Source organism: Pristiophorus japonicus, chromosome 8 (assembly GCF_044704955.1).
Source record: "Pristiophorus japonicus isolate sPriJap1 chromosome 8, sPriJap1.hap1, whole genome shotgun sequence".
Classification (NCBI taxonomy): domain Eukaryota; kingdom Metazoa; phylum Chordata; class Chondrichthyes; family Pristiophoridae; genus Pristiophorus; species Pristiophorus japonicus.
In genome coordinates, this window is record NC_091984.1 from 16,704,861 (window position 1) to 16,731,722 (window position 26,862).

The 26,862-nt window shown below is 47.0% G+C and overlaps 1 protein-coding gene across 1 annotated transcript in view; it reads left to right on the forward strand.

Annotated features, from left to right (window-relative positions):
* The window catches only part of LOC139269106 (vitellogenin-like), a 114,988-nt gene that overhangs the window by 58,341 nt on the left and 29,785 nt on the right, over positions 1 to 26,862 (forward strand). Inside the window, exons 18-34 of the mRNA XM_070888211.1 lie at positions 576 to 666; positions 829 to 1,014; positions 2,269 to 2,413; positions 2,500 to 2,716; positions 4,335 to 4,509; positions 6,674 to 6,709; positions 9,850 to 10,108; positions 10,683 to 10,854; positions 11,116 to 11,265; positions 11,476 to 11,939; positions 12,202 to 12,258; positions 13,791 to 13,895; positions 18,528 to 18,737; positions 20,142 to 20,284; positions 21,462 to 21,683; positions 22,641 to 22,944; positions 26,429 to 26,561. Of these exons, the coding sequence (XP_070744312.1) occupies positions 576 to 666; positions 829 to 1,014; positions 2,269 to 2,413; positions 2,500 to 2,716; positions 4,335 to 4,509; positions 6,674 to 6,709; positions 9,850 to 10,108; positions 10,683 to 10,854; positions 11,116 to 11,265; positions 11,476 to 11,939; positions 12,202 to 12,258; positions 13,791 to 13,895; positions 18,528 to 18,737; positions 20,142 to 20,284; positions 21,462 to 21,683; positions 22,641 to 22,944; positions 26,429 to 26,561 (3,069 nt within the window). The remainder of the gene's footprint in view (positions 1 to 575; positions 667 to 828; positions 1,015 to 2,268; positions 2,414 to 2,499; positions 2,717 to 4,334; positions 4,510 to 6,673; positions 6,710 to 9,849; positions 10,109 to 10,682; positions 10,855 to 11,115; positions 11,266 to 11,475; positions 11,940 to 12,201; positions 12,259 to 13,790; positions 13,896 to 18,527; positions 18,738 to 20,141; positions 20,285 to 21,461; positions 21,684 to 22,640; positions 22,945 to 26,428; positions 26,562 to 26,862) is intronic.

A 26,862-nucleotide genomic window follows, 5' to 3' on the forward strand; every position in this document is an offset into this window, starting at 1 on the left:
AGTGGGGTTGCATTTGCTTCCTTCCAATCCACGGTTACTGTGCTAGAATCTAGGGAATTTTGAAAGATCACAACCAATGCACCACTATCTCTGTCGCCACCTCTTTTAGAATCCTAGGATGTAGACCATCAGATCCACGGGCTTTGTCGGCTTTTAGCCCCAATAGGTTCTCAAGTACTTTTTCTCTACTAATTACTTTAAGTTCCTCTTGGTTCCCCACTATTTTTGTGTTTTTTAAGATTCAAAATATTTGTTTCAAGTCTCTGCCAGTTCATTATTCTCCATTATAATTTCTCCTGTCTCACCTCTAAGGAACTGACGCTTACATGTGTTGCTCTCTTGTTTTCTACATACTTGTAGAAGCTCTTACAATCTGTTTTTAGATTTCTTGCTAGTTTGCTCTCATTCTATTTTCTCCCTTTTTATCAATTTTTTCGTCATCCTTTGCTGGTTTCGAAAGCTCTTCCAGTCCTTTATTCGCTTCAGAATTCCAGCATTTCCAATTTGTTTTTATCATTTATTGGAACAAAGCTAGTTAACTAAATGACTGTTTTTTTCTTATTCTCTTCCAACAGCCAAAGTCAAGTTCACTCCAGTCGCTTCCAATTTTACTGTGGCTCAACTGCTGAATACCAGCATTCAGACTGATGCTCAGCTCATCCTAAGGTATTTATTTCATGGAACAGACGGGAAAATATAATTAAACCGCCCAGGCAAAATGGATAAACATTTTTAGTATATTGATTTCCCTTGACCCGATTTTTCTTCAACTTCGTTTCCTACAATACTGCCTCTCTCAGAATTTCTTTCTACCTTTTATTTCTCCAGTTCAGTCAAAGATGTTACAGCCATCATGGGAATAAACACACCTCTGATTCAGACAGGAGTAGAAGTGCAGTTGAAAACAAGCACTGTCATTCCTGTGAACTTCACTGCAAAAGTAAACTTGAAGAAGAGGAATGTCAAAATCGAAACACCCCCTGGGCAGCAGGAAAACCAGCTGTTCTCCGCTAGGTAACAGTAACCTACCCATTTGTACTAAAGGTCACGTGTTATGGCGTTCTTTTGTAACCTATAACAGCAGCAACAACTTGCATTTATATATAGCACCTTTAACATAGTAAAACCTCCCAAGGCGTTTCACAGGAGCGTTATCAAACAAAGTTTGACACTAAGCCACATAAGGAGATATAAGGACAGGTGACCAAATGCTTGGCAAAAGAGGTAGGTTTTAAGCAGTGTCTTGAAGGAGTAGAGAGAGGCGGAGAGGTTTGGGAAGGGAATTCCAGAGAATAAGGCCGAGGGAGCTAAAGGCACAGCCTCCAATGATAGGGTGAAGGAAGTGGGGGACACACAAGAGGCCAGAGTTGGAGAAAAGTGGAGCTCTCGGGGGGAGTTGTAGGGCTGGAAGAGGCTACAGGCTGGGCGAGGCCATGGAAGGATTTGAGCACGAGGACAAGAATTTTAAAATTGTGGCGATGGTGGGCCAGGAGCCAATGTAGCTCAGTGAGCACAGTTGTGGTGGGTGAACGAGACTTACAGCGGTTTAGGATATAGGCGGCAAAGTTTTGGATAAGATCCAATTTATTGAGGGTAGAAGGTGGAAGCCCAGCCAAGAGAGCATGGGAATAGCCGAGTCTGGAGGTAACAAAAGCACGGATATTTAGATGCAGTATTTAAAGTCGCTATTTAAAGCACTGGTTCATAGAAAAAAAGACAGAGACAGACTTGCATTTATATAGTGCATTTCATCACCTCAGGGCATCATAAAGTGCTTTCCAGCCAATTAAGTACGTTTTTTGAAATGTAGTCACTGTTGTAATCTAGGAAACGCAACAGCCAATTTGCACGCAGCAAGTTCCGACAAACAGTAATGTGATAATTACCAGATAATCTGTTTTAGTGATGTTAGTTGGGGGATAAATAGTGACCAGGATACCAGGGAGAACTTCCCTGTACTTCTTTAAAATAGTGCCATGGGATCTTATTTGTCCACCTGAGAGCAGACGGGGCCTCGGTTTAACATTTTATCCAAAAGACGCAGCTACAACAATGCAGCACTCCCTCAGCACTGCACGATATGTCAGCCTAGATTTTGTGCTCAAGTCCCTGGAGTGGGATTATGACCCAACAGTCCTCTGACTCGAGACGAGACTACCAAAGCTACACTGAGCCACAGCTTACACGTAGGAGAATCACACATGGGTTCTAGATGGAGTGAGCTTGATGAACCCAACGGCCATTACTTCCGTTCTTATGTCCATATAGGTCACAGGCTTTTGCATTCTCAAGAAACATCGAAAACTTGAACGCAGCAAAGGTCACTCCATTGCTACCGAAAGAAGAGTTTGGAATGAGAAACAGAGAATTGAGATTAGCAAAGAATTCAACCACAGACCACAAGCGAATGATGGTAAATAAAACACTTTGTTGCATTTTCCTTAGGCAAGGTTCAATTGTGGAGTTCTACAATTGGTTTAAATTGCGGTTGTGTTGCAGAGAGTGTTGCCTCTTGCCTTACCGCTGGGATCCGTGTGCTCTGCTGAAAATATACCTGACGTACCAAGCTCAACGATCCACCAGGCTTGTGCAAAGACCAACACATTCGGATTTGAAGTTTGTTACAAGACCAGTATGGAAAATGCTGTCTTTGCCACCAACTCCCCATTGTACAAAATAATTGGAGAGAAATCAGTTGAAGTCACAATCAAACCAGGTAAAGGCAATGACAAAATAAAAGAAAGAACTTGCATTTATATATCGCCTTTCATGACCTCAGGACATTCCACAGCGCTTTACAGCCAATTAAGTACTTTTGAAGTGCAGTGTTAGCAGTCAATCACTTGTCTTCTATAGTTCATAACAACACGTTTTGAGTAAGCACGATACACTTGATAGTAGAGTATATGGAACAGACATTATTGAGGCCTAGGATGAGGGATCAACCCAACTCGGATCAAAGAGTGGTTTTTTGGCTTCAAGTTCTATCTTTAGAGCCCTCCAAAGAACTGTTGAAAACCATGCTCCTTTATACACCATATTTTGGCTACATCAAATGTATATGCAACAGCATTGAGTATCTATTCCCAAATCCTTTGAAGACAGTCAGGGGCCGAAATTTGCTATTGCCCCGTTTGAGGGTGGTAACCTTTCCGAGGCCGGACATTCTGCGGCCGGTGCAGAAATCCCGCCCCAGAAGTGAAATTGCGGTTACCGCCCCTCACAGGGAGTGGAGCGTAATGTCGTGAGCTCCACTTCCTCTCGGGCCGGGGTCGGGGGCACTACATGGGCGCATCATGTAACGCTGGTGGGTTTCAATGCCCCTTCCCTTCCGTTAAAGAGGAGGAACGGCGTGAGCTCTGCAGGCCTTTTGATGGGCCGCCACAGGGCCACCGGGGATGCGGGGTGCCGTGGCCACAGCCCGTCACCGAAACGGAGTGCCGGACTGCACGAGGGCAGCACGGACCTCGCGACATCGGTGGACCGGTGAGTTGGAGAAAAAAAAACATTGTGTAAAAGGGGGAAATTAGCCATGGTTACAGACCCTGATCATTATTCAATGACACTTGTTGGAGTGCTGGGGTGCTCAACTATCATCCTCCAATATCTCACCCAAGTGGGCCTCCGTCACATGCAAGCCCAGACAATTAGAGCTAGCTGACCTTTCACCGTGTCGGATCATGCCAGCCAAGCCCAATTCCGATCTGCACACATGTGCACTTTCCAGGGTCTGTGACCATGGCTAATTTCCCCCTCTTGCCCAATGGTTATTGCTACCCCAGCCTACACTGGAAATTGCACCTGGGACTTTCTTGGTCTGCGTGGTTTAGCTTCTCACTGGACAGACTCACTGCTCCATCAGGGAAGGCCCACTGTCTATTCCACAACATAAGTTGAGCCTAATATTGATACACTGAGAGAGTAAGGTACAAGCTTACTGGTTTGGCAGTTTCGTAATGCATCGGGTTATTTACAATAATGCTCAGACAGTTGGAGCTTTCAAGACTTAGATTGATAGATTTGTGTCAGGCACATATACCAAGAGATATGGAGAAAAGGCATGAAAATGGAGTTGAGGTACAGATCAGCCATGATCTAATTGAATGGTGGAGCGGGCATGAGGGGCTAACTGGTCTCCTCCTGTTCCTATGAATCAGATTGGGACCATCTCCAGAGTTATACTATCACTGCATTACTGTGAAGCAGAAACACCCTTGGCAATGACACAAAAATGACAGTATTACTGCAGAAAAATTGGACTTGAGAGTTCATCTCTTTTCACTTTCAGATCATATTTAACACATTAACCGAGATTTACCTTGTTTTGTTTGTAGTTACTACACCAATTGCAATCAAAAAGTTGCAAATAGAATTGCAGATACAAACAGGGGACCAATCCGTAGCAAAAGTAAGTCACTTGATGAAGAAGCATAACAGGAGTGACACAGATTTCCCTGAAACAACACAACCCGGGGGCAAATTAGTTCTTCTGAAGTTGAAGAAAATGTTGCATGGAAAAGATATGCGCAAGGTAAATGTGCTTCTATAATGGGGGCAAAGCTCCTTCTGCTCTATCTTTGCACTCTTGCCTTTGAAGGTTATGCGTTAATCCTCACTCCAAGGGGATAATTTTGACTTCAATTGCAACAAAAATGAGGAGAGGTGTTTAAAGGGCTGCCGAGCTGATATCACGCATTTTACACGATTATCCAAAGTCAAAATTACCGCCCAAGACTTGAATACATAATCTAGACAGATACTTCATTATAATGCTGAGGGAATGCCGTATTGCAGGAGTTATTGCTGACTTTCTTACCCACCCCTTCCTGCTCCACTGAAGGTATCAACGCTCTGCGGTGATAGTGTTGCCTTCCATTGCCTCACATTCTTAATATCTGGGCCTATCTAGTGAGGATCTGAAGGCTATGGTGACCCGCCAAAAGACATTGGGCTGAATTTTCGGGCTTTTCCCACCCCTGTTAGCGCCCCGGAGGGGGCGGCAATGACAGCAGTGAGCACTTGCGGGCGGGCCGCCAGCTTCCAGCACCCCGCTGGGACATTCAGTGCCGGTTTCGAGGGGGCGCGGAGCATTACCGCCCGGAAGAGGCGAGCCGGTGTGCAACGCCCCTGGTTGCGACACCGGCTCGATTTTTGGCTGCCATCCGACTCGTAGCACCGCATGGCGCACCCTGCTGGGACCGCCAGTGGAAGCTGGCGTTCCGAGCTGCAGCCACCGCCGTGAGGGAAGTAATGTCAACCTCAGGTAAGTGTGATTGTTTTCTTTGGCAATTTATGTTGTGGTGGTGTGAGCTATGTATTGGGGATTTTTTTGGGGGGGTGGGTTTTTTTTCAGGTTTATTTTGCCCCGCGGCTGCTCTTATGGTGCTCCAAGGCCGGCTGTTTAGCTCGGGATTTTCGCTTTCTCAGCCGGCCGGGCACCCTAAAAGAGGTGCTCAACTCCTAGCGCTCCGCTCCAAACTCCCGGCCCAGCTGATGAATTTTGCGCCGGCAGACGCAATCCATTTGCCAGCGCAAAATGTACCGCTCCGGCCGGGACACCCAACTGAGGCGCAAACTAATTTCTCCCCCGTTGACACTGAGCCTGACTGTATCCTGACGTCCATACACTGCAGCAGGGGGTCATTGAATAGTCATCAGGTGTGGCAATCCAGGATGATTTTCCCTCTCTAACTCAAGGTGTGCCCTGAGGCCAGCTAAAGTGTTCCTACTGCAGCCCGAGCTAACACAGCGCAGCGTGCTGTCCCAACCTGAGACTCTCCTGTTCTGTATGCTCCAACTGCAGTCTGTCTTAATCAGTTGAGCCGTCTGGGGAGACTAGTCCTATAATTGAATGATAAGGACTTTAGTGACTTGTTTACAGGAAGGTAACAGTTATAAATCCACACTGTTGAGATTAACTTACTGGCAGGCAGTCTGCTGTTGTCCACAATTGCGGTAATATATAACCGCAGTCAAGCTTGTGCTATGGACTGCTCAGATACTGCAGCAATATCATTCAGTAGGATTTTTTTCCCCCAAACCAAACTTTTCCACTTTTGAGCATTTGCTACCCAAATAAGATGCAAATTGGACAATGGGTTTCAGACATATTGGCATTTCACAGCATTGTGAGGGGAAAAGAAGATACTGATTGAAATGTAGTCCCCCTTTCTGCTCAGGAACGCCGGATGATGATGCGAAGCCGTGGGCTATGAGTGTGGCAAGTAATCAGATCTGAACTATTTTCAGGCAAACACATGGCCGAGATGACTGGCGACAGACTGCAGAGACTCAGCACAGTACAAAGGCCCACAATGGGCTTATGCTCATAGATTAACGAGATGGGTCCCGGCTCTCAGACAGGGCAAGCGCCACAAGAATTACCGGTGTATCAGCCAAATCTTCAACTTTGTGTCTACAACCCAAGAGTTGTTGTATTTACACCTCAGTATCTCTCTGTCCATTCAAAGTGTCCACACAGAATCCGTGAGGCAAAGTTTCACTGACCAATTCTCCTTCAGGTGGAACTGTCTACCAGCAAGTGTCATCATCTGAATCTTTAGCCCTTGATATGCAGAGGTTTAGATGCAGAATTCGCCAACACATGTTGAACCAGAAGTATAAGCAGAAAATGGTGGAAATACTCATTAAGTCAGGCAGCATCTGTGGAAAGAGAAACAGAGTTGATGTTTCAAGTCTGTGACCTTTCGTCATGTTGAACCAGAGTTGCTGGAACATGTGTCTGCCTATAGGTAATCCTCAGTATAATGTCTCCAAGTCTTTCTATACCCCCAACAAATATCAAAGTTTCTTATGCTACCTAATATCTGATAACAACAACAACAACGTACAATTATCATCATCATCATAGACAGTCCCTTGAAATCGAGGAAGACTTGCTTCCATTCTCAAAGTGAGTTCTCAGGCGACTGAACAGTCCAATATGGCAATTACAGTCTCTGTCACAGGTGGGACAGACAGTGGTTGAAGGAAAGGGAGGGTGGGACTGGTTTGCCGCATGCTCCTTCTGCCGCCTGCACTTGTTTTCTGCAAGCTCTCGGCGACAAAACTCGAGGTGCTCAGCACCCTCCCGGATGCTCTTCCTCCACTTAGGGCGGTCTTTGGCCAGGGACTCCCAAGTGTTGGTGGGCATGTTGCATTTTATCAAGGAGGCTTTGAGGGTGTGCTTGAAACATTTCCTCTGCCCACCTGGGGATTGCTTGCCGTGTAGGAGTTCCGAGTAGAGCGCTTGCTTTGGGAGTCTTGTCTCGGGCATGCGGACAACGTGGCCTGCCCAATGGAGCTGGTCGAGTGTGGTCAGTGCTTCGATGCTGGGAATGTTGGCCTGGTGCATCTATCCTTCCAGGGGATTTGCAGGAATTCTAGGGGATTTGCAGGAATTTGCGGAGACATCGTTGGTGGTATTTCTCCAGTGATTTGAGGCATCTACTGTACGTGGTCCACATCTCTGAGCCATACAGGAGGGCAGGTATCACCTACATTCCTTTAGGCCATAAGCTTGGTGCCAGATTTGAGGGCTTGATCTTTAAACACTCTCTTCCACAGGTGGCCGAAGGCTGCGCTGGTGCACTGGAGGCAGTGTTGAACCTTGTTGTCGATGTCTGCCCTTGCTGATAATAGGCTCCCAAGGTATGGAAAGTGGTCCACGTTGTCCAGGCCCATGACGTGGATCTTGATAACTGGGGAGCAGTCCTGTGTGGCGGGGTCAGGTTGGTAGAGGACCTTTATCTTGCGGATGCTTAGTGTCAGGCCCATGCTTTCGTACGCCTCAATGAAGATGTTGACTATGACTTGGAGTTCAGCCTCTCTGAATGTGCGCAGACGCAAGCCTTCGACACTGTTAACCGCGAGGGGCTTAGGAGCGTCCTCCTCCATTTTGGTTGCCCCCAAAAGTTTGTCACCATCCTCCGCCTGCTCCACAACGACCTGCAAGTCGTGATCCTGACCAACGGATCCACCACAGACCCAACCCACATCCAAACCGTGGTCAAGCAGGGCTGCGTCATCATCCCAACCCTCTTCTCGATCTTCTTCGCTGCAATGCTCCACCTTACACCACAAGCTCCCCGCTGGAGTGGAACTAAACTACGGAACCAGTGGAAACCTGTTCAACCTTCGTCGTCTCCAAGACCGTCCAATCTTCTGTCATCGAACTACAGTACGCGGATGCCACTATAGTCCTGTAGACCATGAGCTTGGTGCCAGATTTGAGGGCTTGGTCTTCGAGCACTCTCTTCTTCAGGTGACTGAAGGCTGCGTTGGCGCACTGGAGGCAGTGTTGCACTTCGTTGTTGATGTGTGCCCTTGCTGATAGTAGGCTCCCGAGGTAATGCCCAGACAAAAAGCCTAGAACACGACCATGTCATCACCAACACCTTCGCTCCAAGCACTGGCATGTGCTTGACTACGCTATCGTTCGAGCAAGAGATCACAAGGACGTGCACATAACCTGCGCCGTGACAGGAGCCTACGACTGCTGGACGGACTACCGCCTAATCAGCTCCATCATCAACATTAATATAGCCCCAAAGCGACGACGGCAACAGAAGCAATGCCACAGAAAAATCAATGCCGGTGCACTCAAAGACCCAGCTAAGAGAGCCCTATGCAGCCAGCGCCTCATTGCCAACCTAGCGACCCTCAATGACCCCAAGACACAGAGTGCCCACAGCGCCTAATCTGCCCTCCAGGCCACCATAGCTGTCATGTATGTATGCTTGGGGTTACTAGCCACTAGGTGGCGCGACTGTCGGTGGTCATTGGGTTGTACACACGTGTGTAGCCCAGGTATAAAAGGCAAGCCATCTTGTAATGTAATCACTTTTGGCCCGAATAAAGCTGAGCCAGGTTTGAACCTGTGTTAGTTTACAGTATTCAGTCCATTGAGTTATTACATACTTAACATTTGGCGATGAAGTAACTTAAGAACCTTCACATGCAAAAATGAGCATAATTGGAATTCTGGATAGATTCGTGGAGGGAGAGAACTGGACAGATTTTGTAGCATGCTTCATGAAACTCAATGGTGAGGTCAAACATGTGAGGTCAGCACCATTCAAACCCGCATCTAATGATCAAGCAAAGCGTGCTGCTAAACTATTGATGAAGAGAGGTCTCAAGACCAAGCTCTCTCTTGTCCACCCTGACTTGAATGATCATGTTAAAATACAGATGTCAAAGTCAGCAGTGGTATCATGATCGTGCTGCCGTGTCACGCGACATCTGTGTTAACGATCCTGTGTATGTACCAAACTATGGTCAAGGTCCCAAGTGGATCGCCGGTACTGTTATGCCCAAGGGGGGGCGGGTAACAGAGTGTTTATCGTCAAGCTCAAGAATGGGCAAACATGCGGGAAACATGTTGATCAGATAAAGCTGCGACACACGGATGAACCAGAACTGTCTGAGGAAGACACAATCAGTGCCCAACCAACCTACCCTCAGTCATCAGAGGACTCTGCTGTCATCAATGAATCTGGACTTTCAATCACTGACATGGTCATTGCCACTCCCATCACATCGGGTACCCAACCCCCAGTCACAACAGACTCAGAACGCTCGTGCAAGGCTGGAGTTGAACTGAGACGATCAACTCAGGAGCAGAAAGCCCTGGAGAGTCTCAATTTGTAAAAAGACTGTTCCTAATATCTTAAAGGGGGATATTGTCATGTATGTATGCTTGGGGTTATTAGCCACTAGGTGGCGCGACTGTCGGTGGGCATTGGGCTGTACACACGTGTGTGCAGCCCAGGTATAAAAGGCAAGCCATCTTGTAATGTAATCACTTTGGGCCCGAATAAAGCAGAGCCAGGTTTGTACCTGTATTAGCTTACAGTATTCAGTCTATCGAGTTATTACATACTTAACAATAGCCAGTGCCTGTGCAGAGACGCTCAGTCACTCAACCAGGAAACACCAGGACTGGTTTGATGAGAATGACTGGGAGATTCAGGAGCTGATAAACTGCAAGCACAGGGCATATCCAAACCTAAAGCAACAGTTCAACTCGGGAGCAGCAAAGCAGCTTTACAGATGGCTGAAGGCCGAGGTCCAACAAAAAGCCCGTGACCTAAAGTACAACAATATAGTACTTTCAGCATAGTAATACATCCCATGGTGCTTCACAGGAGCGTAATCAGACAAAAATTGACATCAAGCCAAAGAAGGAGGCATTAGGACAGGTGACCAAACACGGTCAAAGAGTTCGGTTTTAAGCAGTGTCTCAAAGGAGAGGCAAAGTGTTTAAGGGAAGTAATTCCAGACTGAGGGCCTCGTCCCCTGATGACATGGCCACTAATTATGGTGCGTAAGAAGTGGGAGAAACTCAAGAGGCCAGAATTGGAGGAGCGCAGAAATCTCGAGGGCGTTGTGGGGCTGGAGGAGGTTGCAGAGATAGGGAGGGGTGAGGCCATGGAGGGATGTGAATACGAGGATGAGAATTTTAAAATGGAGGTGTTGGTGGCCTGGAAGCCAATGTGGATCAGCAAGCCCAGGGGTTATGATTGACCGGGACTTGGTGTGAGTTAAGATATGGGCAGCAGGGTTTTGGATGAGCTCATGTCTATGGAGCCACAAACAGGTTTTTGTTTTTGCCCTTGGGAATATTTGTTTTTATTTTTCTAGCAGCAATAATTTTCGCAACTGGGTTATTTTGTCAACAGGATAAACGAGAACACAGATATACCACGAGCATCTCAGCGTCAACTTACCAGGCGTCACCAGGTGTCAACAGACAATCCAATGAAAATAAGAAAAAGCACACAGGGAATCAGTATCGACACGCACCAACATCACAGAACAGAGGGACCGATCATGATGATTGTGGCGAGCACGGTAAACACAAGTTGGTGGGATGCAATAGACACAATGAACATAAGCATGGTCAACATATGCTATCCAGCTCATCATCATCAGCTCACTCAAAGGAAGAGCATGGCGCTCGTCCTCATCATGGATCGTCAAGGCCACTGACACGTCAGTCAACCTCCTCTAGCTCCTCATCAGCTCAATCAAAGGAACAGCATGGTGCTCGTCCTCATCATGGATCATCAAGGCCACTGACACGTCAGTCAACCTCCTCTAGCTCCTCATCAGCTCAATCAAAGCAAGAGCATGGCGCTCGTCCTCATCATGGATCGTCAAGGCCACTGACACGTCAGTCAACCTCCTCTAGCTCCTCATCAGCTCAATCAAAGCAAGAGCATGGCGCTCGTCCTCATCATGGATCATCAAGGCCACTGACACGTCAGTCAACCTCCTCTAGCTCATCATCAGCTCAATCAAAGCAAGAGCATGGCGCTCATCCTCATCATGGATCGTCAAGGCCACTGACACGTCAGTCAACCTCCTCTAGCTCCTCATCAGCTCAATCAAAGCAAGAGCATGGCACTCGTCCTCATCATGGATCATCAAGGCCACTGACACGTCAATCAACCTCCTCTAGCTCCTCATCAGCTCAATCAAAGGAACAGCATGGTGCACGTCAGCGATCAGTAAGGAAATCCAGGAGGCAACAATTATCTAGCAGTTCATCTTCAGAGCAGTCAAGGCGCAAGAAAGCAGTTACACGGTCATCACAACACCCCACCAGCACCGAAAAATGTAACAATGGCCACTGTAAGGACACACAGCTCAGCAAACCTATCTACAGGCCCACGATCAGAAATAGCTCCTTGTCTACAACTGCCTCCCTTAGCCAATCAAGCTCCATTTCATCTTCAGCCCAATCAAAGGAAAAGTACGGTGAGCATTCTAAGCATGCATCATCAAGCATGTCATCTTCAAGTGAGTCAAGCTCTAGCCGCTCATCATCAGATCGGTCAAGGCATCGCCACAGCAAGCACAGTAGGCGTGAGCAATCGAGCTCTTCATCAAGTGTTGGTACCTCCAGCAGCTCAGTTTCTTGGAACCGCAAGGGAGTAAATATATGGCCATCCACACAGCATCAAACCAGAGTCATCAAAATATGCACACATGGTAAATGTATCTATAAATATACCAAATCACGCTCAACCACGATACACAAATATAAGATGGAACATGGTGCCCGGACCTCCAGTCCAATATCATCAAAACAGGTAAACTCTTTCAGTGCAATTTCACTGGCACCTTCATCTAACCACAATGCTTTGGACGTAACAAAGTATTTTTAACAATACACTTTTTTGTTTATTGCCATAGGGAGGAATCAATCCAAACATCTTGCAGTTTCATTTCAAGCCATCTTCTGGTAACCTGGTATGTATGATATATTTGAGGACCAACAAATATCTTGACTTTACTGCTGCGTGTGTACCCAGTGGAGAAACTTAATTTATTACACTGTTTTCCCTGCCTGAAACTAATAATTGACCAGTTCCCATTTTATTTTTCAGCTTGCCTCACCAGTTAGCACTCTCATCTATGAATCAGTGGGCTGTGGGTTCAAGTCGCACTCCAGGATTTGAGCACATAATTGACGCTGTAGTGTAGTGGTCAGGTGTTGATGCTTGCTGAAATGTTAAAACATTTAAGACATGTTAAAACAAGGCCCCACGGCCTGTTCAGATTGATGTAAAAGAACACATGATTCTTCTTAGAGGTTGTCCATCTTGACCTCCCTGCGGTCTTTAACATGGTCGACCACACCATCCTCCTCTATGGCCTGCCCACCAGTCTTCAGCTCAGTGAGATTGTTGCCACTTGGTTCCACTTTTACCGATCCAAGCGTAGCCAGACCATCTCCAGCAATGGCTTGTCATCCCGCTCCCACAGCGTTACGTCTGGAGTTTTCCAAGGATATACCCTCAGCTGCCCTCTTCTTTCTCATCTACAAGCTGAAAATGAGGACATCATCTGAAGACATGGAGTCAGATTCCATGTGTACGCTGACGACATCCAACCCTACCTCTCCATCACCTTCCTCAACCCCTCCACTGCCTCTCTGTTGTCAGACTTCTTTTCCGACATCCCATCCCGGATAATCTACAATTTCCTCCAGTTAAACATTAAGAAGTTATCATCTGCGACTCCTACCATAAACACTTTCCCACCGATTCTATCCCCCGTCCCCGGGGCTGTCTCATGTTGAACCAGGACATTTTCAACCTGAGCAAATTCACCCCGAGCTGAGATTCCATCCCTGTGACACTCTCTATCACAAACACCACCTACCTACAACTCCGTAATATCGCCCGTCTCCACCCATTTGCTGCCGAAATCCAGACTTTGTCACCTCCAGACTCAACTATTTTGGTGCTCTCCTGGCCAGTATCCCATCCTCCACCTTGCGTACATTTCCGGTCATCCACAACTCTCTTAATTGGGATTTCCCACCGCACTTCTGGCAAAGTAACAGCGACAGACTTGGGAACTGGAAATAGGAATTTCCTGGTCATAATCTAGGCTGGCATTTCAGTGCAGTACTTAGGGTATCAGAGGTGTCGTCTTTTGGATGAAATGTTAAACCATAGAGGAATGCTTGTTCAGGTGGATGTAAAAGATCCCGTGACACTGTTTAATGCAAAAAGTTCTACCTACGTTTATCTCTCAACCAGCACCACCAAAACAAATTATCGGGTCATTTAACTCATTTCCTGTTTGTAGGACCTTGCTTGCACAAGTTGGCTGTTGTATTTGCCTTCATGACAACAGTGACTTTACTTTTAAAACTGCAATTCATTGGCTGTGAAATGCTTTGGGGAAAGCTCAGGACTGGAAAGGTGTCATATACGTATACATATTTTGTAAAGTTGCGAGATTTTGTTAATGCAGGTGATCTTTCATTTCAGTCACAAAACAGAGGACGATTGAACTTCGAGTCATCATCTGCATCCAGTTCCACATCCAAAATGAGTTTCTCCAGCTCATCTTCATCTTCATCTTCATCGCAGCAGGTACATCACAGCAAAATGAGTAAAAAGGTCACCCTTAGATTTGGTACAGGCTCAGCCAATGATTTATGGGGAATTGCAGCATTCAGAATATTGCTGAGCTGTACACACCTCTGGTCTGTGCTTAAGTGATCTCAGGCAGCTAGCAGTTAACCTCAATGCGCCTGTGCTAAGGAGGAGAGAAGAAACATTCGGGAAAAGTTCCCTCTCCTGCTCACTTACAGTCACCCCCTACACGAAAATGTATGTGCACGGATGTTGGTTGAGGACAGGATTGAGCTCAGTTTGCTGCTCCTCCTGATACAATAGCTTTCTGGCACTCACGGTCCAGCCCTGCAGAATGAAGAATGGCCACTTGGGCAAAGTACCAGAGAGTTGACAACTCCTACAATACTAACATAGAAACATAGAAAATAGGTGCAGGAGTAGGCCATTCGGCCCTTCGAGCCTGCATCACCATTCAATAAGATCATGGCTGATCATTCCCTCAGTACCCCTTTCCTGCTTTCTCTCTATATCCCTTGATCGCTTTAGCCGTAAGGGCCATAACTAACTCCCTCTTGAATATATCCACTGAACTGGCATCAACAACTCTCTGTGATAGAGAATTCCACAGGTTAACAACTCACTGAGTGAGGAAGTTTCTCCTCATCTCGGTCCTAAATGACTTACCCCTTATCCTTAGACTGTGTCCCCTGGTTCTGGACTTCCCCAACATCCTGCATCTAACCTGTCCAGTCCCATCAGAATTTTATATGTTTCTATGAGATCCCCTCTCATCCTTCTAAACTCCAGTGAATACAGATCTAGACGATCCAGTCTCTCCTCATATGTCAGTCCTGTCATCCCGGGAATCAGTCTGGTGAACCTTCGCTGCACTCCCTCAATAGCAAGAACGTCATTCCTCAGGTTAGGAGACCAAAACTGAACACAATATTCCTGGTGAGATCTCACCAAGGCCCTGTACAACTGCAGTAAGACCTCCCTGCTCCTATATTCAAATCCCTGAGCTATGAAGGCCAACATACCATTTGCCTTCTTCACCGCCTGCTGTACCTGCATGCCAACTTTCAATGACTGATGTACCATGACACCCAAGTCTCAATGCGCCTCCTCTTTTACTAATCTGCCGCCATTCAGATAATATTCTGCCTTCTTGTTTTTGCCACCAAAGTGGATAACCTTGCATTTATCCACATTATACTGCATCTGCCATGCATTTGCCTACTCACTTAACCTGTCCAAATCATCTTACAGCCTCTTAGCATCCTCCTCATCGCTCACACCACCACCCAGTTTAGTGTTATCTGCAAACTTGGAGATATTACACTCAATTCCTTCATCTAAATCATTGATGTATATTGTAAATAGCTGGGGTCCCAACACTGAGCCCTGCGGCACTCCACTAGTGACTGGCTGCCATTCTGAAAAGGACCCGTTTATCCCGACTCTCTGCTTCCTGTCTGCCAACCAGCTCTCTATCCACATCAGCACATTACCCCCAATACCATGTGCTTTAATTTTGCACAACAATCTCTTGTGCGGGACCTTGTCAAAAGCCTTTTGAAAGTCCAAATACAGCATATCCACTGGTTCTCCCTTGTCCACTCTCCTAGTTACCACCTCAAAAAATTCAAGAAGATTTGTCAAGCATGATTTCACTTTCATAAATCCATGCTGACTTAGACTGATCCTGTCACTGCTTTCCAAATGCGCTGCTATTTCATCTTTAAATTGATTCCAGCATTTTCCCCACTACTGATGTCAGGCTAACTGGTGTTTAATTACCCTTTTTCGCTCTCCCTCCTTTTTTAAAAAGTGGTGTTACATTAGCTACCCTCCAGTCCATAGGAACTGATCCAGAGTCAATAGACTGTTGGAAAATGATCACCAATGCATCCACTATTTCTAGGGCCACTTCCTTAAGTACTCTGGGATGCAGACTATCAGGCCCTGGGGATTTATCGGCCTTCAATCCCATCAATTTCCCAAACACAATTTCCCACCTAATAAGGATTTCTTTCAGTTCCTCCTTCTCACTAGACCCTCGATCCCCTAGTATTTCCAAAAGGTTATTTGTATCTTCCTTCGTGAAGACAGAACCAAAGTATTTGTTCAACTGGTCTGCCATTTCTTTGTTCCTCATTATAAATTCACCTGATTCTGACTGCAAAGGACCTACGTTTGTCTTCACTAATCTTTTTCTGTTCACATATCTATAGAAGCTTTTGCAGTAGGTTTTTATGTTCCCAGCAAGCTTTCTCTCATACTCTATTTTCCCCCTCCTGATTAAACCCTTAGTCCTCCTCTGCTGAATTTTAAATTTCTCCCAGTCCTCAGGTTTGCTGCTTTTACTGGCCAATTTATATGCCTTTTCCTTCGATTTAACACTAGCCTTAATTTCCCTTGTTAGCCACGGTTGAGCCACCTTCCCCGTTTTATTTTTACTCCAAACAGGGATGTACAATTGTTGAAGTTCATCCATGGGATCTTTAAACGTTAACCCTTTAAGTATAATTCGCCAGTCTATTCTAGCCAATTCACGTCTCATACCATCGAAGTTACCTTTCCTTAAGTTCAGGATACTCGTCTCTGAATTAACTGAGTCACTCTCCATCTTAATAAAGAACTCTACCATATTATGGTCACTCTTCCCCAAGGGGCCTCGCACAACAAGATTGCTAATTAGTCCTCTCTCATTACACATCACCCAGTCTAAGATGGCCAGCCCTTTAGTTGGTTCCTCGAATATTGGTCTAGAAAACCATCCCTAATACACTCCAGGAAATCCTCCTCCACCGTATTGCTACCAGTTTGGTTAGCCCAAACTATATGTAGATTAAAGTCGCCCATGATAACTGCTGTACCTTTATTGCACGCATCCCTAATTTCTTGTTTGATGCTGTCCCCAACCTCACTACTACTGTTTGGAGGTCTGTACACAACTCCCACTAGTATTTTCTGCCCTTTGGTATTCTGCAGCTCCACCCATACAGATTCCACATCATCCAAGCTAATGTGTTTACAATTGCGTTAATTTCCTCTTTAACCATCAACGCTACCCCACCTCCTTTTCTTTTCAGTCTATCCTTCCTGAATGTTGAATATCCCTGGATGTTGAGTTCCCAGCCTTGGTCACCCTGGAGCCATGTCTCCGTGATGCCAATTATATCATATTCGTTAATTGCTGCCTGCGCAGTTAATTCGTCCACTTTTTTACGAATACTCCTCGCATTGAGGCACAGGGCCTTCAGGCTTGTCCTTTTCACACACTTTGCCCCTTTAGAATTTTACTGTAATGTGACCCTTTTTGCTTTTTGCCTTGGGTTTCTCTGCCCTCCACTTTTACTTTTCTTCTTTCTATCTTTTGCTTCTGCCCCATTCTACTTCCCTCTGTCTCCCTGCCTAGGTTCCCATCCCCCTGCCATATTAGTTTAATCCCTCCCCAACAGCACTAGCAAACATTCCCCCTAGGACATTGGTTCCGGTCCTGCCCAGGTGCAGACCATCCGGTTTGTACTGGTCCCACCTCCCCCAGAACCGGTTCCAATGTCCCAAGAATTTGAATCCCTCCCTTCTGCACCACTCCTCAAGTCACAGAACCTTATACTGATATAAAAGGGAGAGGTTTCCTCCTTGCACTAGATCTGACAAAATTTCCTACCTCAGACGTCCACCCCATCACTCCCCGCACCCAGCACCGCCCCTGCCCCCACTCTCCCCCCCTGTTCCACCCACACCACAAGCCAGTTTAAGGCCTGGTGCCCGTTTCCATACCTCAAACCAAGCCTGAGGGTGGGCCTGTGCTGGGAGTGTGTCCATGCCAGTCCACTGTCCCAGGATAGGAAATCTCAACACTCCTTTTCTCTTCCAGATGCAGCGCATCTCCACTATACTGTTGGGCGCTCAACAAAAGGGGACTCTATAGGAAAATCTACCCTGTGATTTTTGGAGATGCGTACGTCATTGCCCCTAAGGAAAAATATTCCAGTGCTCTCCTGGCCGGTCTCCCACCTTCCACCCTCCGTAAACTTGATCTTAATCAAAGCTCTGCTGCCCGAGTCCTAACTCGCACCGTGTCCCATTCACCCATCATCCTCTGTGCTCGCTGACCTACATTCGCTTCCGGTCCTGCAACGCCTCAATTTTAAAATGATCATTATTGTGTTCAAATCCCACCATGGCCTCACCCCTCCCTATCTCTGTAATCTCCTCCAGCCCTGCAACTCACCGAGATCTCTGCACTCCTCCAATTCTGGCCTCTTGTGCATCCCCAATTTTCATCACTCCACCAGTGGCATCTGTGCCTTCTGTTGCCAGGCCCTAAGCTCTGGAAGTCCCTCCCTAAACCTCTCTGTCCCTCTATCTCTCTCTCCTCCTTTAAGATGTTCCTTAAGACCTACTTCTTTTACCATGCTTTTGGTCTCCTGTCCCAATCTCTCTTTATGTGGCCCAGTGTTAAATGTTGCCTGTATAGCATCTTGGGACATTTTTACTATGTTAAAGGCACTATATAAATACAAGTTGTTGTAGTTGTTGGTTAAATCTCAAATTCCAAAAGCATAAACCAACTCCATTCTGCATTAATAGTTCTGAATAACAATACGTGTTCTTGATTAATTTTTCTACCTCCAGTCCGTGTTCCTTGGCGACTCAGTGCCACCAATCTTCTCATTGCTAACCCGAGCCATCACGGTTGATAACAAAGAGAAAGGCTATCAGACAAAGGCGTATGTGGACATTTCGATGGAGGAGCGAGCAATGCAAATATTTGTGGATGAACTTAACGGAGGGAGCTGGAGAGCCTGTGTTGACGCTGAGATGCCCAATGTGCACAGAGCAGTGGTAATGTACAACTATGAACACACATAGGGGCTGAAATTCAGGGTCCCAATAAGGCCTGTTACCACCGTTTTGCGGCGGCCATGCGACGAAATCAAGTGGCCGCCGGCCGCATTGCTGTGTCGATTGGCCGCCACAATCCAAATTCACCTTCGGGGATTTTTCGGGTGCTCCCCACTTACGGCCCCTTTGCTGCCGACTGCTCCAAGCATTTCATCAAAGCGCGCATCGCTGATCTCCCGCGCATCCATCCCACTCTGCGCGAAACTTACCTGAAAAAATGTCACGATCCACCGTGTGATGCCCCCGACAGCTTTTTCTGTCAGTGCACCTTCCTTTCACTGTGTGAGCCACGGCCACGTGGCGGCCCTTCAAGGGCAGGGCGCACTGCCGCGGCCGCCATGTTTGTTTTTGCTGGCTGACTTGCCGCTCGGCCGGACAGTTATGGCCCCGGGTTCAGCCGGGCCACCAACAGATAGCCTAGCACCCCCTCTTGGGTGCCAGGCCGCTGGCCCAGCTGAAACCCTCTCTGGTGGTGCAGTGGGCTGAACCTAAATAATCGCTGCCTCCCTCCCCTTTAAATGAGGGGAGAGACATACGTGCCCTACGGGACCGCAAATTACGGGCCAATCTTAAAATTGGAGCTAGGCCGTTCGGGAGTGAAATCAGAAAGCACTTTGTCATACAAAGGGTCGTAGAAATCTACACCTGTCTTCCCCAAAAGGCTGTTGGTGCTGGGGGTCAATTGGAGCTTTCAAGACTCAGATTGATTGATTTTTGTTAGGTAAGGGTATCAAGGAATTTGCATTAAAGGCGGGTAAATGGAGTTGAGACGCAGTCAGCCATGGTCTAATTGAGTGGCTGAGCAGGCCCGAGGAGCTGAATGTGCTCCTCCTGTCCCATTGTTCCTTTACCACTGCTTGGAGCATCACATTACACATGCAAAGGGGCTGCTTTGCCCTATAACCAGGGCCAAATAGGGGTCATTTCTCAAGGGCCTGCTGCAGGCCCAGTACCGCACTAGCAGTGAGCGTGAGTCAGAGAACTGGGGCTGCAATACTGTAGTCATATCTCTGACCCACACTCACAACTGGCCAGGCTCCACTCCCTGAGCAGAGCCTCATAAAGTTAGCCGAAGAAATAAAGTTCCTCATTCATTGGAGCTTTCCTTGTGTTTTTCCCCGAACCAATACCACCGAGGACAGGTCAACTGTGCATTCATCTAATTAGTGTTTGATGGATCTTGGATCTGCCGTGTGCCAAGCCACTGCACTTCAAAGTAATTTATTGCACATGATACACAAACCAGATATGATAGGGGGCCCCATAAAGGAATGACCTTTTAATAATTTTGCGGTGTCCTAAGAAGGGAAATAACATTTTTGTTTTAAATATTTAACATTTCAGGCAGTATTGAAATGGGGCAAAGATTGCCAAGACTACAAGATTGCAGCAAAGGCAGCCACGGGTCACTTTGAGCATCATCCTGCCATACTGGTCAAAGCACAGTGGGACAAGATACCTCAATCCATAAAAGAAACTGCAGCAATGTAAGAACCGTTCTAATTAACCGATCAATTACCACCCCCTTTTGCTTTGTACTATCATTCCTTTTGTCATTTAATCACTCCTGCATTCCACTCTATCAGAGACCCTCCCTTTTGTTCTTTCCTCTCTCCCCCTCCCCACCCCACTCCCTCACCCCGTCCTTTCTCTGCCCCTGCATTTGTTTAAAATCAGTTATCTCTCTAACTTATTCCAGTTCTGACGAAGGGTCATCGACCTGAAACGTTAACCCTGTTTCTCTCTCCATAGATGTTGCCTGACCTGCTGAGTATTTCCAGCATTTTCTGTTTTCATTTCAGATTTACTTATCACTTGGAGGGTGCGAGTCTGGATAGGGTAGAGGAGCAAAGGGATCTCAGAGTACAAATACACCAATCACTAAAAGTAGTGACATAAGTTAACAAGCCCATTAAAAAAAAGCAAACCAGGCACTAAGGTTTATTTCTAGAGGTATAGAATTGAAAAGTAGTGCAGTTGTACTAAACTTGTATCAAACCTTGGGTGGACCACACTTGGAGTACTGCATACAATTCTGGTCGCCATATTATAAAAAGGATAGAGAGACACTGGAAAAGGTGTAGAGAAGATTTACAAGGATGATACCAGAAATGTGAGGTATACCTATCAAGAAAGGATGAACAGGCTGGGTCTCTTTTCTCTTGACCTCATGGAGGTCTTTAAAATTATGAAAGGTTTTGATAGAGTAGAAACAGAGAGTGCTTCCACTTGTGGGGAAGAGCATAACCAGAGGCCATCAATATAAGATAGTCACCAACAAATAAAATGAGGAATTCAGAAGAAACTTCTTTACGCAGAGAGTGGTGAGAATGTGGAACTCGCTATCACAGGGAGTGGTTGAGGCGAATAATATAGATGCATTTAAGGGGAGATGACACAAGCGTATGAGGGAGAAGGGAATTGAGGGTTATGCGGATAGATTTAGATGAGGAAAGACGGAGGAGGCTCAAGTGGAGCATAAAACCGGCGTGGACTGGTTGGGCCGAATGGCCTGTTTCTGTGCCATATATCCTCTGTAACTCTATATAATTTTTAGTATCTGTGGCATTTTGCTTTTCTAATGAACTAACTAGCATCTTTCACTGTATTACTGTGCACTCGGAGCGACACGTGGAACTTTACTGCCCATCACTTCCATTGCAGGCTAGCTGACCAGCTCGCAGTAGTTGCTTTCATGTTAGGATTCTCAGAAAGGCATCAGAAGAATCGTTCTCATCGGCTTTCGGTGATTGCGGCTGCAACCTCTCAACGAACGCTCGACATTGTGGTTAAATCTTCAAAGGTACTTCTCATTTCACTAACGTTTCCTCCCCAAATTTTGCTGGGCACCCCTCCGAACCTCTGCCAAGCAGCCGCTCGTGATACGTGAGCCTTATTGTTGGCAGGGGTTATGACTACCAGGGGGGCAGCAGAACCGAACCCAATCCTGTCCTCACCTGATCAGATGAACACAATGGCAACCGGAAATCATTGGATAGCGATCAGAAATTGGAGCTGATTGTTCCCTCCTTGAAACAGGGATGCTGTGACCCATTGTAGTGCTCCTAATGCCACCCGGGTTGAGATCAGCTAACTCAACACAGACCTGAAATTGAACTTACGCCTCGTAGGCACCTACTGTGGCTCAGTGGGTAGCACTCTCGTCTCTGAGTCAGAAGGTTGTGGGTTCAAGTCTCACTCAAGAGATGTGACCACATAAATCTAGGCTGACACTCCTGATGCAGTACAGAGGGAACGCTGTGTTGTTGGAAGCTCCATAATTTGGATGAGACAATTAAACCGAGGCCCCATTTGTCCTCTCAGCAGGATGTAAAATATCCCACAGCACTATTCAAGAAAGAGTTGAGGAGTTCTTCCAGTATCCTGGGCAATTTTTACCCTCTAACTGACATCACTAAAAAAGCAGATGATCTGGTCATTATTACACTGCTGTTTGTGGGAGCTTGCTGTGCTCAAATTGGCTGCCGCGTTTCCTACATTACAAAAGTAACTACGTTTCAAAAGTGCTTAATTGGCTGTAAAGCGCTTTGGGGTGTCCTGAGATCGTGTAAGGAGCTATATAAATGCAAGTTCTTCTTTTTTCAACTGATCACATCAACACAATTCCACCGGATATCATTGGACGGTGGTCAGGACGCTGGAGCCCTGGCTGATTTTTCCCTCCTTAAAGCAGGGATTCTGAGACCAATTGTAGTGCCTCTGGTCTGTAAGACTTAGGCACCTGCTGGATAAACTCACTGAGCAAGGCAGGCCTGCATCAACATTTTTTAGTAGGAATATTTCCTCCGTGCACTTGCTTTTGAGAAATTGTAACGCATTTAGAAAGAGCGGGGCCGAAATTCAGCCTCCCGATCAGGCTTCTGGTCGCCGGAACGTGACGGCCACACAGCGGTGTCGAATGGCCGCCGCTCGCAAAGTTCTCCTCAGGGATTTTTCCGGTGGTGTCGATATCCGGCCTGCTCTCCCCACTTCCGCCCCGCTGCTGCCGAAGCCTCCTACGCACTTCATCAAAGTGCGCATCGCCGATGTCCCGCCCCGGAAGCGAAATTCAGCTGAGAAAGTCTTCCGACCAGCGGCCCATGCCCCCGACAGCTTCTCCTGTCAGTGCACTGTGTTTGGAAAGGTGGTACGGCCGCCATTAAAGGGGAGGGCGCACTGCCACGGACGCCATCTTTTTTTTTTTTGTCGGCCGGCTGTCAGGTCGGCCCGACAATTATGCCCCCGGGTTCGGCCGGGCTGCCAACGGGCAGCCTGGCAACCTGTCCCGCCTTCACTTTCGCCCATTATGCCAGACACTCCTCTCCCGCCCCCCACTTCTGCCCCCATTATGACCGACTTCCGCCCCGCTCCAAAAAAAAGGCAAGGAGCTGAATTTCACAAGCTGGGCTGCCGCATCCATTGAGCCAAAAATACTACAAAAACGGTAGGTACGACCCGTTTCTGGCAGAGATGAATTTCGGCCCCAGCGGGTTAAGGATTTCAGTGCGTCATTGCACAGAGAAGGTCTTCATCCTCTTTGCTTTCAATTGATTTTGTCATAACACTGTTTCTTTTCCATTTAGCATATATTCAGTCGCCGAGCCCTTCTCATCCCAGCACCATTGCCTTTTGATGTAAGCTCCCCCTCAGTGCAACAAAGAGGATTAAATGTCCTTACTGATTTACCTGCCATGATTTCCGTAACATCCACAGGTACATTATTTTGTTTACTCTGCTTTTACGTCCAACATTATTAGACCTCTGAGTATGCCAAATGAACAGGATCGGTCCAAGTCAGCATGGATTTATGAAGGAGAAATCATGCTTGACAGATCTTCTGGAATTTTTTGAGGATGTAGCTAGTAGAGTGGACATGGAAGAACCAGTGGATGTGCTGTATTTGGAAATTCAAAAGGCTTTTGACAAGGTCCCACACAAGAGATTGGTGTGCAAAATCAAAGCACATGGTATTGGGGGTAATATACTGACATGGATAGAGAACTGGTTGGCAGACAGGAAGCAGAGAGTCGGGATAAACGGGTCCTTTTCAGAATGGCAGGCAGTGACTAGTGGAGTGCCGCATGGCTCCGTGCTGGGACCCCCGCTATTTACAATATACATCAATGATTTTAGATGAAGGAATTGAGTGTAATATCTCCAAGTTTGCAGATGACACTAAACTGGGTGGTGGTGTGAGCTGTGAGGGGGACGCTAAGAGGCTGCAGGGTGACTTAGACAGGTTAGGTGAGTGGGCAAATGCATGGCAGATGCAGTATAATGTGGATAAATGTGAGGTTATCCACTTTGGGAGCAAAAACACAAAAACAGAATATTATCTGAATGGTGGCAGATTCGGAAAAGGGGAGGTGCAATGAAACGTGGGTGTCATGGTTCATCAGTCATTGAAAGTTGGCATGCAGATACAGCAGGCGGTAAAGAAGACAAATGGTATGTTGGCCTTCATAGCTAGGAGATTTGAGTATAGGAGCAGGGAGGTCTTACTGCAGTTGTACAGGGCCTTGGTGAGGCCACACCGGGAATATTGTGTTCAGTTTTGGTCTCCTAATCTGAGGAAGCACGTTCTTGCTATTGAGGGAGTGCAGCGAAGGTTCACTAGACTGATTCCTGGGATGGCCGGGCTGACATATGAGGAGAGACTGGATCAACTGGGCCTTTATACATTGGAGTTTAGAAGGATGAGAGGGGATCTCATAGAAATATACAAGATTCTGACGGGACAGGACAGGTTAGACGCGGGTAGATTGTTCCCGATGTTGGGGAAGTCCAAAACCAGGGGGCACAATCTTAGGATGAGGGCTAGGCCATTTAGGACTGAGATGAGGAGAAACTTCTTCACTCAGAAAGTTGTTAACCTGTGGAATTCTCTACTGCAGAGAGTTGTTGATGCCAGTTCATTGGATATATCAAGAGGGAGTTAGATATGACCCTTACGGCTAAGGGGATCAAGGGGTATGGAGAGAAAGCAGGAAAGAGGTACTGAGGGAATGATCAGCCATAATCTTATCGAATGGTGGTGCAGGCTCGAAGAGCCGAATGGCCTACTCCTGCATCTATTTTCTATGTTTCTATGCATCATGGATCTCTCAGCTGGAAATGGGGGCCAAGTTTCCACAGGAGTTGCTCCTATTTTTTTGGAGCAACTAGTTTTTTTTGGAGTATCTTAAAATTCGCAATTCTTCACATTTAGTTTGCTCCAGTTTCAGTGATTTAGTTCAGTTTCTTTTTAGTTCAGTTTTTTTTCAAACAGCGGTGTTATGAGCCACTTACGCCTGTTTTGGCCATTTAAGCAAGCTAGACAGCCAATAGTTACTCCAAACTAACTTAGGCCAGCGTATGTGTCCACTTTTGTACGCTCAGAAAATCAGGCGCAGGTAGCCAGAGATGGGGGGATGGTGGCGGGGGGAGGGAAGTTAGAGGATTTTCCAAAGCACTAAACACCTTCACAACAACATTAAAGAAGCATAAGTACATTTAAAGCACCAATCACTAAACAAAGCACAAAAATAAGCATTCAATAACAAATAAAAATTCAAGGAAAGCACCAAGACTTACAAAGCATTAAACAAAGCACAAAAAGTAATGAGCAATTAATTAATAAATAAATAAATAGAAGGAACCCAACACCTACAGCACCAAGAACAAAGTAATAAGCAATCAATCAATCAATAACAAATAAAAAATGGAAGTCCTACCTTTATGTGAAGGGAAGGCAGCGGGCTGCCGATGAGGGAGAGGGGAGGAGGGGAGAGGGAAGGAGTGGGAGGACAGGAGGAGGGAGAGGAGAGGAGGGGAGGAGAGGAGGGGGAGAAGGAGGTGGAAGGAGGAGTGGGAGGACGGGGGGCGGAGAGAGGAGGAGGGAGGAGGAGGGGGAGGAGGGGAAAGAAGGGGGATGGAGAGGAGGAGGGGCGGAGAGGAGGAGGGGGGAAGGAGGAGGGGAAGGAGAGAAGGGGGAGAGGAGGGGGAGGAGGAAGTGGAGAGGAGGGGGGAGGAGGAGGCAGAGAAGAGGAGGGTGGAGAGAAGGGGGGAGGGGTGAGAGGGGGGTAGGAGAAGGGGGGGTAGAGGAGGGGGAGTGAGATGGGGGGGAGAGGGGGGCAACGTTAAATATACGAGCCTGTCCAGGTCCTATCCTACTCACGTCTTGCCCCAAATGTCTTTGCTTTCTGCTACATCCGCCCCCGAACATCTCCGAGACAGTCCCAAGGAACACTCAATGTCCCCAATCATCTTCCTTCTTGATGGTAACTTTTGACAGCTCCTTCTCCCTTTCTTGTTTGGCTTTCTGTTCCCGGGATCTCCTGTCTCCGATGACGGACATTGCCATCTGTTCGCTCGGAGGGCGCGGCGGGGGTCCCATTCGGCCAGAACTAGGGGCGGCGTGCTTTGGGCCCCTCCCACACAGCTTGCAGCACACGCACACAGAATCTGGGGGCGAGGAGCTACTGCACATGCGCGCACACTTTAGTGCGCATGTGCAGAGGTCCCGGCACTGTTTTCAGCGCCGGGACCTGGCTCCACCCCCAGTTGGTTCTGCTGCGCTCCACCAAGTCCGAAGGAGGCCTGGTGAGTGTGGAGAATACCACGGTAAGGATTAGGTGCGCTCTTTGTTCCAGAAAGTCGGCGGACCTCACGGAGGTGTGCGGTTCCAAGGGTCGGTGGAAACTTGGCCCCATGGTGTCCAATTCTGGGCACTGCACTTTAGGAAAGATGTCAAGGCCTTGGAGAACGGGCAGAGGAGATGGAATGGTACCAAAAACTTCAATTATGTGGAGAGATTGGAGAAGCTGGGATTGTTCTCATCAGAGCAGAGAAGAATAAGGGGAGATTTAATAAAGGTGTTCAAATTCGAGGGGATTTGGTAGAGGAAATAAGGAGAAACTTTCCACTGGCAGATTGGTCACAGACTTAAGATATTTGGCAAAGAACCAGAGGGGAATGAGGAGAAATTTTTAATGCAGCGAACTGTTATGATCTGGAATAAACTGCCTGAAAGGGCGGTGGAAACAGATTCAATAGTAATATTGAAAAGGGAATTGGATATATACTG